This window comes from Amblyomma mixtum, chromosome 3, assembly GCF_055824585.1.
Source record: "Amblyomma mixtum isolate Tamu chromosome 3, ASM5582458v1, whole genome shotgun sequence".
NCBI lineage: Eukaryota > Metazoa > Arthropoda > Arachnida > Ixodida > Ixodidae > Amblyomma > Amblyomma mixtum.
The window spans coordinates 257,412,279-257,424,432 of NC_143014.1; the positions used below are offsets into that span (position 1 = coordinate 257,412,279).

Genomic DNA, 12,154 nt, shown 5'->3' on the forward strand with positions numbered 1-12,154 from the left:
ACGGAGCGGTACGCGGAGTCATCTGCAATGCATACTGGAAGGAGATCCCGACAGCTCTCCTTCAAGATCTCATGACCGGCAACCCAGTAGCCCTAATCGTGGACGCCCGCCGAATGGGTGCCAAACGTTCCATTATAATCCCAAGCAGCACACCAACAATGGACCGACGCTGGCATAATGCTGGTCAAAACCGGCTCGAAAGTCGTACCGACGTCGGCATTGGGGCAAAAAGTTACTTTTTCCAACCTTGGCCTGATGTTCGGACCAACACTGAACCGACATTCATGCCACTATCAGACCACTGTTCAGCCGCTCTACCAACACTGAACCGACATTCATGCCACTCTCAGACCACTGTTCAGCCGCTCTACCAACACTGAACCGACATTCATGCCACTATCAGACCACTGTTCAGCCGCTCTACCAACACTGAACCGACATTCATGCCACTCTCAGACCACTGTTCAGCCGCTCTACCAACACTGAACCGACATTCACGCCGCTATTGTACCCACTTTCAGCCACTCTACCAACACTGAACCGACATTCATGCCACTATCAGACCACTGTTCAGCCGCTCTACCAACACTGAACCGACATTCATGCCGCTATTGTACCCACTTTCAGCTGCTCTACCAACACCGGCTTGACATACCACAATTAGGCCACTGTTCAGCCTTTCTGCTAACGCTTGCCCGAAGTTTATGCCATTGCATTTCCAGTTCAGCGAATATTCACATTCCAGTTAATGTTCGCATTGGGAAAGCCATGGGTTTTGGCATTGCAAAGCTGCAATCATCTCTTCTATACACATGCACAACAAAATGAGGCAACGAAAGAATCCAACTGAGAAACAATTTATTAAATAATTAGGCACCGTGGCTGGGGACGCGCAGGAGGCGGGACCTTGGGAAGGAGCCAGGGCCGCGCGGGAGGAGGATTTCTGGGAGGTGGGGGCCGCTTGGGGAAGGGAGGGCACTGTGCTGGGGGCTGAAGCACAGGGGCTCGCATTGGTTGCCAGGCCGGCAGCGGTACTTGGCAGAAACGCTTCGGCAAAACGCCTTTTGCGTCCGCCGCCACGGTCCACCGAACCTGGCAACCACTTCCTAATAAACCCCTGCGCTTCCACCACATCCGCCCCCGTCTTCTCACAGATGGCATCTGCATAAGATAAGCGTTCATTTTAGGCCAGCAGAAAAAGTTTGCTCGTTAACAGAAATCAAGATTATTTCAGCAACAGAGAAAACAGAAAAGGCCACAAGTACATGTTAACTCAAAGTGCGTGCCAAAATGAAAGGACTACAGTATCCAAATACAACTTGAGGAGAAAATCCACCTGAAAGCTCTTCTAACCAACTGTATAAAGCTGCTGCGACATCACGGTCGACCACTTTGCACTACTAACATATGGGAGCACAAATGGCTGGCAGATACAAGGCACGACTACGATCCATGACAAGAGATGGATGTGACTGATGGGAGGGCTTTCTTTGAAAGGCATCTGCTGACTCATATATCTTCAGATGCACATGGAAGAAAACTGCAGATGACTACCCCCATAAAAACAGTAACAAAATATTCACCTGTAATGAAAAAGAAAACTGGTAAAGTATCAACTGAAAAGAAGAAAAGAAAACAAAGTGCAGCAGAACCTGGTGCATGTTCTTCCACTCATCTTTTAAAATTCATTTAAAAGCTACTGCAACAACATACCTGTTGCCACCTTGCAAAACTTCAGGGCAATAAATGACCACTTGCCCTTGCGGCCATGGAGGCTGTACATCCTCTGTACAGCCACCCCCATGATGGCAGTCATTATGTTGGAGCCCACCTCCCTCAGGCCCTTGCCCCCCAGGCGGACCAGCTGCTTTCGCTGAAAAGAAACACCACAGGTGCACAAGCTATTAGGCACAAACATCAATTATAATTTCATTTAGTTTAGCAGAATCAAATAGCTAAGACAATTGTGTGACTACCTGTCAACAGCCCATGCGAGTACCTACAATCATAATGCATAATTTCTGTATGATACAATAGCTTGACTAGTTGCTACCAGCAGAAAGCACCACCACCAATATGGACATTCTTTTCTTTTCCCAGTTTACTAAGAGCAGGGAAACTTTAGCGATTAAGCAAAGGTGGCCAACTCCTACCCATTATGCTTTGCATCTTGGACATTATTATATTATAACTATAATGCTTTTTGCAGATATCTATGTGCTGGATGTGTTTTCTCTGCACAGCCGTTACGCTAAAATTGATTTGGTTTGTAGAACTTAAAGTTCCAAAGTGACTCAGGCTATGATGAGGGACACCATAGTGGAGGGCTCCGGAAGTTTCGACCACGTGGGGTCTTTAACATGCGCCACTGACATCACACTGCACACGGGCGCCTTGCTTTTCGCCTCCATGGAAAACTGGCCATCACGGCTGGGTTTGAACCTGAGTCTTTGGGTTCAGCAGTCGAGTGCCCTAACCACTGAGCCACCATGGCGGGGCTCACTACCCTGAAATTGAGCAGTCTAATTAATGCTATACAAAGGGCGCTTATTTAAATCCCCAAGCACCTGAGTAAAGCTGCGTGCTTAGCAACCACATTTAATTAAACGATGTTGCTTGTTTTTGGCAACAGATTAAGTAATGAAATGTGCATAATGTGAGCAAAAGACAGGGAAGAGGTGGGTTAAAGCTGCCCCATTATTTGGGAAACCTAGCCGAAATTAAAGACGCGCTGAGAGAGGACCAACTTCCAGCTGTGTTCACAGCAGTTCATGCAACAGTATATTAACCGAAAGCTCAGCTTCCTGTAAAACAGACCTTACAACTTCCTTAATGTTAGCTACAAAGTCCACTGCTGAACTAAATTAAAACAGCACAACAATAAATGACAAATGTAAGGAAAATGAGGGGCTCGTTATGAGACACATACGAAGAAAGGCAGCCACAGGCAACAAAAGCATAGGGGATTTTTTTTTGCTGTTGATCGATGTAAAACAATAATGTAATCACAGAAATATTTGACTGAGAAAAAAAATTTATTGGAACCAAGTCTGTTATGCAACGACCGGCCACCGGCAGAGCTCTGGAAAACTACATCGAATGACATTGAGTGACACCATCTGAGAGCAACTGCCCCAAAAAAGCCTGTGACTGCACCGCCAAATACCAAGCTACTACAAGATGTGACAGGTGCAATGCTTCGCACAGAACCAGCATCAGTAGCTTGGTTTGCTGTTTAGCGCTCCTTCTCGCCTAAACGCTCTGATGCGACAGCAGTCTCGCAGGTGGCATTTTCTTTGCATTGCGTGGCTGAAACATGATGTGACAACTGGCACTTGCCGTAAGCAATATTGCGAGCGCCACATGTTCAGCACTGCTACTGAGCCCAACAAATTGATAGGAGCCAAAGAGCAGATAAAGAGGGTCCCCTAACAGCTGTCCCAACACGTGATGCAGTTTTTGCAAGCTCTGCTACCGGCTGGGCATTGCGTACCACTTTTGCTTCCAACAGTAAATCTCACCACACAAGGAATCGACAGGGCGTTCCAGTGAACACTCTCAAAAATTCCTAAAGAAGCGCAAGTTCGATATGGGAAAACAATTTTTTTTTGGAGGAACGATCTCTCAGCAGTGGTGGACATAATTTACTGCATAACTGTGCGTGTGTACCTGCAAATATTTCTTCTATTTTGAACTCCCTATTCTTAGGAATTCCTGAAAATGTTCACTGAAACAGCCAGTGTGTATATCAGCAAGCAACTTTCATGAACAAGACATTTACATTAACAAAACACACTGTGACAGCACACTCCAGCACAACAGTAGGAATTATATCTATGAAGAGCATGTTATTCACAGAGCACGGCATGCAAATACTCTTGGAGCTCAAGATTTCTTCACAAACCTCGGAATTACATTATTCATGCAATTCGTTAGTAGGCATTCATTTTTTCCAGACACGAATTATCAGAAACATTAAATCACCAGTCCAGCAGCCACGCTGTCGTCCTGGACGGCAGCTTCCACAGTGTCCAACTCCTCGGGGGAGAATGCGGGCAGTGCAAGGGTGGGAGGCGGTGGCGAGGGGGACACTGGCCGAGTCCTCTGCTCCAGCTGCCGGTCCGACCGCAGCAGCACGTGATCCTCCAGCCTTTGTAACCGCTGCATTAAGTCGCGCTGCTGCTGTCGGACCTCCAGCACCAGGCACATCAGCTTCAGCAGGGTAGCTGAAACTGAAGCAATCAACAATTTCAGTGAGAGCAGGGTTAACCTGGGCGCAATAATATCATTTGCGCACTGAGGTACAATAAAGAACAGTATGAGGCTAACAGTAGGCAGCAACACACTCTGTACTATGCTCCTAAACTTCCCCCAGTTTTTATCCTCCAGGACACTTCTAATTCATGTTCTATTCCTTGCTAGCCTAATTTAAATGCCATAAATGTCACCATGCACTGACAAACACCTAGGTGAAATGGAGCTGCTCTATGTGTGATAGCTAGCACAGAACCTGCAGCCTTGTTGTGTAAAGGACTTCTCAGTCTATGAGCTTCGCCAATTTTTACATTGCTTCATGGGCATTTCCACTGCTATTGCACCATGGCAGAGATGGCAGCAGTTAGTCGCAAATGGATTCTTCCAGTGTCATGAGAAGCATGTGCTAATAGAAGCGAGAAAGCAGAGCAGGCCTGTGCCCTTAATATAGCATTGCACCATTTGGAAAGTATTGCTCACGGCAAAACCCACATTGGCCAAAATGCTGGAGGTAGACATCTGTTCTAACTGCAAGTGCTGGCAGGGATCAATGCATTAAAACTGCAACAAAGATAGCCCTTATGGAATTATAGCCCTTAGCTGACAAGCGAAATGCAACAAAGAGGTGGACCAAATGTTTCTTGCTACGCACAGGAGGTCCCAAACTGTTGAGAAATAAAACAAGGTCACATTTATCTCTTACCACGCATCCATTTTGCTGCAGGCAAGACAAGACTAGGAGCCAGCTGATGTGCTCCACAAGGCAGTTAGGCTGTCCAGTTCTTTCCTAAGCAAGAGGTCCTCCTTCAGAGCATGCCATTATTGGCTGCTTATCTTCTTCAGCACCCTTTATGGGAGCTTTGTGATAGCGCAATTAATTTTTTTTCAGCACATTTCGCTGCATCCAAGGCACTGCATTGACTTCCAACCAGTAAACTTTTAAAATACTTTGAAAGACAATGAAAAATTACAATATGGGCCTTGCTGACCAACCGCGACCAAGCGACCAAATTATGCTGGTAAGGAAACAAATGCACAGAACATGGGACTACTGTGTAGAGTGCAATTCGTAGGAGTGGCTTCCTGGTGGTGATGTAGGCCGAGAGAGGCAACAGAAATGCCAGGATCCAAAAGAACCCAACAAAAGCACAACATACAGCTCTTGGGAAGGGCACACAACCACTCCACTATGAAAGAGGAGAAAGCAATGGAAGTACTAGGTTGTAAATTCCAGTACCACTTCAGTTCAATACAATCGTTTTTGAGAAATACATGTGATGATTTTCAGAGTGACCCCTTTTAAAGCACATAGTTTGAAACTAGAAATGTGCTCCTAGCACCGTTTCAAGAGCCACTGAGGAGAACTCCGTGCAAATATCTTCCTGAATAAGTATATTCTCTAGGTCTTTCTGGGCCTGTTGACTGCTGCTCGGCAGCAGCAGGTACAATGAGAAATTTAAAATTTGCTCTGTTTTTCTTTAAGGCAAAGAAGATCTAGCTTCTATATTTTGTTGTGTCACTTGATACTAGACAAAATAGGAGTGTAATTAAAAGAAAGGAACACAGTGAAAAGACGGGACAAGCAGCATTTGTTCTGTCCTCTCACTGTGTCCCCATGTTTGGCTTGCATTTCTCTTTTTGCACAAAAGTAAACAAAGTGAAAATCTCACCATCAACAGTCCCAGCTGTCGACCCCTCCAGCTTGCTGGGTGGCGCACTGTTTTCGTTCACGCTCTCCCCAGCGTGATTCAGTGGGGCTGGAGATGAACATGCGTCATTGATGGCAATCCAGGAAGTACAGAACACACTACTGTGTACAACCACAATGTCACATTTCTATCCTAATTGAATGCAGAAATGCTACTTCAGGATATTTTTGTAGAAGGGACAGAACAGTTGCATGGCCAGGCTGTTTTTCATACAGGTGATCTTTTTAAAACACAATAGACACAAAATTACGAAGTTCAGAAACAAATTCCTGGTTATATAGAGATGCCCCCCAGGCAATAGTAACACTTCCTTTGGCCGAAAAGATATTTTAATTTGGTTTCAATCACAGGCTGTACAAAGACTTCATAATTCAAAACCCATCAAAACCGACACCTCCATGACAAGTAGTTGACGTGACAAACAATGTCACATCATGCAGATACCTATGACACATAAAAGAACGTTGTGATCCGACTGCGGCGGCGCGTTTCGATGGAGGCGAAACGCAAGAGGTGCCCGTGTGCTGTGCGATGTCAGTGCACGTTAAAGATCCCCAGTCGGCTGAAATTATCCCAGGGCGCTACGGCACCTCCTTCTTCCTTTCTTCTCACACTCCCTCCTTTATCCCTTCTCTTATGAATGTCCACTGAAATGTGAGAGAATTACTGCACCACTTTCTTTCCTGAAAAATCAGTTTTCAATTTTTTAAATATGTGTCTATAGTACTTCAATAATTACATTTCTCATGCACCAGCATGGTGCATTGGTACCGTATTTTCCGGTGTATAAGACGCGGCTTTTTTCAAAAATCTTGCTGGTGCGTCCTATACAAGGGTGCGTCTTATATGCGAATTTTTCGTTTTTTTTTAGAGAGTTCAGAAATTACTCAGGTTCATGTTCAAGCCTTTTTTACCGAACAAATATCACTAGCAATGAAGCGGTTGTAACACGGTTAATACTTCAATACGGGGACCACCGTGCGCAACTTTTTTTAGGTGAACTTTATCATGAAACGACGGGGATGACGACTTCCGGGATCACAAACACACCACCGTTTCGGAGGCCCCAAGCAAAAGTAATGTGAAATGCCAAAAGATGACGACAATCACGCTTCTCGCCATTGTCAAGACAAGCCAGGACAAGCCGGCGTTCTTTTTTCAGCCACCCTTTGCCACTTTGTTTGCTCCATGTACGTAGTGCGAAGAGAATATTTCAGTCGCGTTGCCACCAGAAATGGGCGAACTTTTTGATAGCGCATCCGAAGGTGAAGACTTCCAAGGTTTTAAGTAGAAATAAAATGTTCTTATGGACATGTGGGAGAGTTTTTTCGTTTTTCTTTCTTTTTTTCCAAAACGTGGGCAGGAATGGCGTGAGTGTTGCCTTTTTCGACCACTTAGCGTTGCTTAAGAATTTCTCACAAGTACGGTGAATTTCGTGATGGTCGCGCAAGCGTGTTTAATTGATCCTCACTAGCCCAACTGGGAAAACTGGGGTGCGTCTTATATAAGGGTGCGTCTTATATAGCAACTTTTTCAATTACAGCCTGCATATATGGCGGGTGCGTCTTATACACTGGAAAATACGGTACATTTAAGGACACAAAAGAAACTGTCATGGCGAAACCAAACACAGAGAGCGGAATATATGTCATGTGAATAGAAACCTGTTTGCAGTACTGTTAACGTGGGTAAGAGAGTTTGCCACGAAATGGTTACTGGCAGATTCACTGCTGATCTGAGAGCATGGCAAATGTAAAAAGCTGATGCCAAGTCTGAGCACGTTCTATTTCTCTGCAAGTGCAATTAGCTACGGTGGAGTTTTTTTTCCCAGATTTTGCAAGCATACTACCATAAATCCCCAATCAAAACTAACACAATGTCGACCTTACATTAAATAGAAATGAGAAATGGTGTTTTATTTTTAAGGCGGTTAACATCCAAAGGCGACTCAGGCTATGAGGGACGCCGTAGTGAAGGGCTCCGGAAATTTCGACCACCTGGGGTTCTTCAACGTGCACTGACATCGCACAGCACACGGGCCTCTAGAATTTCGCCTCCATCAAAATTCGACCGCCTTGGCCGGGATCGAACCCGAGTCTTTGGGGTCAGCAGCCGAGCGCCGTAACCACTGAGCCACCGCGGCGGCTTAACAAATGAGAATTCATGTCTTACGTGGTGACGGCAGCTGTACAACATCGTTGTGGCCCTCATTTCCTAAAAAAGAATTGCACATGAACGTCTTGTTGAGTATGCAAAATAATTTCTCATCAATAAAGAAATATGAGAATTTCAATTACCAGAAACTGCCGAGCTTTCTAGGGCTGAAGTGAACTCGTAGCGCCGCACCTTTTTTTCGGCGCTCTTGTAGGATCCTGCAAACATTCTCAATATCTCGACAAAAACCATGTCATCTCCAAGCAACAGTACGGATTTCAAAAAAACAAAACAACTGAGGCCGCCTTACTGGAAATCAAAGAAAAGCTAATTGAAAACATAGAAAATAAACTGCTAACAGTTGGCATATTCCTTGATATGAGGAAAGCGTTTGACTCGGTTAACCATAAGATATTGCTTGAAAAAATGCATTGTTATGGAATACACGGCGTTCCTTTAACCTTATTTGCTAGCTACCTTGACAACCGATCTCAAACAACTATCATTAACGGTATTTCATCTGGGATCGGTCAGATTGTGTCTGGTGTGCCACAGGGCTCCGTTCTAGGACCAACGTTGTTCTTATTATATATTAATGATATCGTCAACCTTCATCCAGCAGACAACATTATAATCTATGCAGACGATACTAAGGTATTTTTTTCAGGGCAAGATAGTAATATTTTGCAAGCAGCCTCCAATAGTTGGTTATCCCAATTGTCTGTTTGGTTAAAATCAAATAGGTTAGAACTTAATGTCAGGAAAACAAAGTACATACTGTTTAGAGCCAAAAATAAGGAAGTTCCGAACAACTTCCAAATTTACTTCGAGCAAGCTCCTATAACTCGTGTCAGCTCTACAATGTTCCTTGGAGTCATTTTTGAAGAACATTTACTCTGGACAGATCGTGTAAACTACGTTTGCACTAAAATGGCTCGCTCTGTTGGTATCCTAAATAAATTTCGCACAATACTGCCTCGAAAATTCAAACTACAAATTTATTTCTCTCTAGTCTTTTCGCATGTACAATATTGTTTGTTGATCTGGGGAACGATACCTCAACCAATTTTGTGAAAGTACTTACTTTACAAAAAAGAGCTGTACGAGCGATTGATAACTTACATTACAGTGAGAGCACGGGTCCTTCCTTCCTCAACCATAGACTGCTAACCATCACGGCCGCTTACCACAAGAAGCTTGCTGTTTATATCAGAAACCTTATGTAAGGAAACTGGCAGACTTTCGAGAGCACATATTTAATTGCCCAAACAGCATACAGTCTTAGGCACCCTCAATACCATGCACCAAAATCTCGTACAAACTATGGGTTCCAAAAACTAACATAATTCCTCATAATTAAACACGTATCCATACTTAACAGAATTTTCACTACAAAATATGTCCGAGGGCTGCTTTGCTGACTTGATGCCCGTTCAGCTGCCTGTATAGCAACACTCAGGCCAACAGACTATCAGTTTGAAAGCCTGTGAAACACTCATGTGGCAGAAGCATTGTTTTATTTACAATTAAAAGTGTGATTCTGGTTCCTAGGATTTAACAGCTTTAAGCTATGAAGAATGACGTAGCGGAAGACTCCAGATTAATTTAGACCACATGGGGTTGTTTAACATGCACTGATATTACAGAGCACAAGCGCATTCTGCACTGCTCCATTTCACCACAGACAGGATGTAACCTGGGCCCTCGGCTCAGCAGCATGGACCACTCAGCCACTGCGACAGGCTAACAATTCAAACTGAACTAAATGTAAACAGCTGGATGAGTTGGTTCTGAATTTGCATTATGAAACACTGTCTCAGTGCACAACAAACATGGATGAGGAAAGAGCACACAACGCAAAGCATCAATTGATGTCTGGCATTTGTATTGTGTGCTCTTTCCTTGTCTGTGCTTTTTGTGTGCCAAAAAATGTTTCATAATGCAAAAAAAAAAATTACCATACTAAACCTTTCTGTACTAAATATTATTAAGCATACTGAGTGCAGCACTAATTCTGGGAACTACAGGTCTTCAAAAACAAGGCACTAATGAGTTTCAGAAGTAGTTCATCAGCTTACAAGTGCAATAGCTAACAGTTCATTCTGCTCCTCTTTTTGACAGCTGGCTAAGCGGTGGCTATCAACATGACTTCTTAGTCGTAATTTAGCCATGCAGAGGTGCAGACTCACAGAATCTAGCAAAGAGGCCTTTACAATCGCTGATGAAGCTACCATCAATATGTCTGCAATAAGACTACTTATGGCAAGTGGTAACGACGACCACTGGGCAACGCATCCACTCCCCTCCGAGAGCTGGCTCGGCCTCAGCTTTTGCGAGCCGCGTCACCTCCGAGCTCCTGGCCACAGGCCAGTAGCACTCTTCTTTTGTCTCTGTGAGCCATCCGACAGGAATGACTGCAAGGCAGTCGTCCTCAAGAGGAAACTTCACCACAGCGAATGGTTTTGACATGCTGCACAGAGGAAACACGACAAAAGATTAATGGGGAAACAAGGATTTTTACCAGACACTGTCTGTGCCATGCTCTACTGGCACTTGCCTGTTTGGGTGCCGAAAACTTCACACTACCATGACAACTGACAGGTACTCTTACAACCATCTCGTTCTACTTCGCAACGCACTTCTGAACTTTCATGAGTTGAGAGTTACAAGTGTCACGAGCGCCTGCAATTTGGGACTTATTTAAAGGGACACTGAGGAGAGCACTATTAATATTTTTTTTATAGTAAAATCCGATAGTTCGGCATGTCATGGCTTTGTTGCCACTTGGCCGGCAGCGAAAGATGCATTTATTTCTAAGAAATTTGGATTCGAAGTTGAAAAAGTTTTTCCCGCCGCTCTGATTCAAACTTGGGATTCGTCTATGACGACAGAGGACTAAGAGACGTGAAACATGACGTGCACATGACGTAACGCAGACTCCGTGATTTCTGGCTGCCAGCAGTGCGGCCTAGCAGCAGCCGAAAAGAAAGCTACCGCCGGCCGCACGTTGAAGGCATCTATCGGCTATTGCGGCCGTCGCTACAGTCGCTTCGATTACGTTTGCACTGGCGTTTTGCCAGCGTTACGATGGATCTCGTTCTCGAAGTCGTCAACGAAGTTCTCGCAAATAGACACCTTTAGCATACCGTGTACCTTGTTACCGCTAGCGGAATACCGGGAGCCCGCCTACCGCCGGAAAACAGGCGCTGATTTGTCCCGATGCTTCAGGAGCGCGCGTAGCAGCCGGGCACGTGTCGCCATCTGGCGACGTCAAGGAGATTTGCGCATGCATTGGCTGCGCCTCAGTGATGCATGGTTTCTCGGTTCATGGTGTTGCTAGAACCATTCGTTCTAGCAACACTGTTTTGTTCTATGATCTCATCACGCTTGTACTTGCGAGTTTGGCCTGTGGCGGCGATACCTGTATTTTGGTTCTTGCTCTTTTCTACGTTACAAGAGCTTTGTTGTCAGTATGAGTGGCGTTTTTGTAATCAGGAGCTGGTATTCTGCCGATACAAGCCAACTTCAATTTCTCCTCAGTGTCCCTTTAAACAATATTTCTGTGCCTGCTGTCATGTGAACCAAATAACAGCCAGCAATAGTGGCGTGCAACTTCACTGCATTGAACATCAAACTGAGTGCAGTCTACCAGGAGCATAGTGATGAAAAAAGAAACCAGTAAAACGCAAGATTGACCAAATGAGGAAGAGAGAAAACAAGCGCGTTCAATTAGCGAGCTCGAAACTAGCACTCGCTATATGTAGAGTCACACTGATCTAGACTTTGTAATACAAGGCTCTGAGTAGCGGGAAGGGACACACATAAATAAAAAGTACTCTAAATTTTTTTTCTGTAACCGATCACTGGCAGGAGCAGCATTACTTCTGGCAGTACAGAAGAATTGTGTTCATTCATCCTGTTCTTGTCACATTTCTCTCATCGCTCGGAGACTCGCAACGCAACAATGTCAACACTGCCATGGAAGCATTTGTCAATCAAGCACAAGGCATGCAGGCTGCGACTCTATGACGTCTGAC

The 12,154-nt window shown here is 44.7% G+C and overlaps 1 protein-coding gene across 3 annotated transcripts; it reads right to left on the minus strand.

Moving 5' to 3' along the window:
• Positions 1-499: 499 nt before the first annotated feature.
• LOC149354499 (uncharacterized) lies at positions 500-9,466 on the minus strand. 3 transcript variants are annotated; one of them, XM_089583346.1, is made up of 6 exons: positions 8,261-9,466; positions 8,136-8,177; positions 5,925-6,011; positions 3,985-4,232; positions 1,759-1,873; positions 500-1,161 (listed from the first exon to the last, which is right to left on the minus strand). In XM_089583346.1, the coding sequence occupies exons 1-6, from the start codon at positions 8,367-8,369 to the stop codon at positions 746-748; spliced, it is 1,017 nt and encodes a 338-aa protein (XP_089439472.1). In that variant the 5' UTR covers positions 8,370-9,466; the 3' UTR covers positions 500-745. The 3 variants fall into 3 exon arrangements, with proteins under 3 accessions (XP_089439472.1, XP_089439471.1, XP_089439473.1); XM_089583345.1 differs by having other exon boundaries at positions 1,714-1,873; XM_089583347.1 differs by having other exon boundaries at positions 1,041-1,616; positions 1,714-1,873.
• Between the last annotated feature and the right edge of the window lie 2,688 nt (positions 9,467-12,154).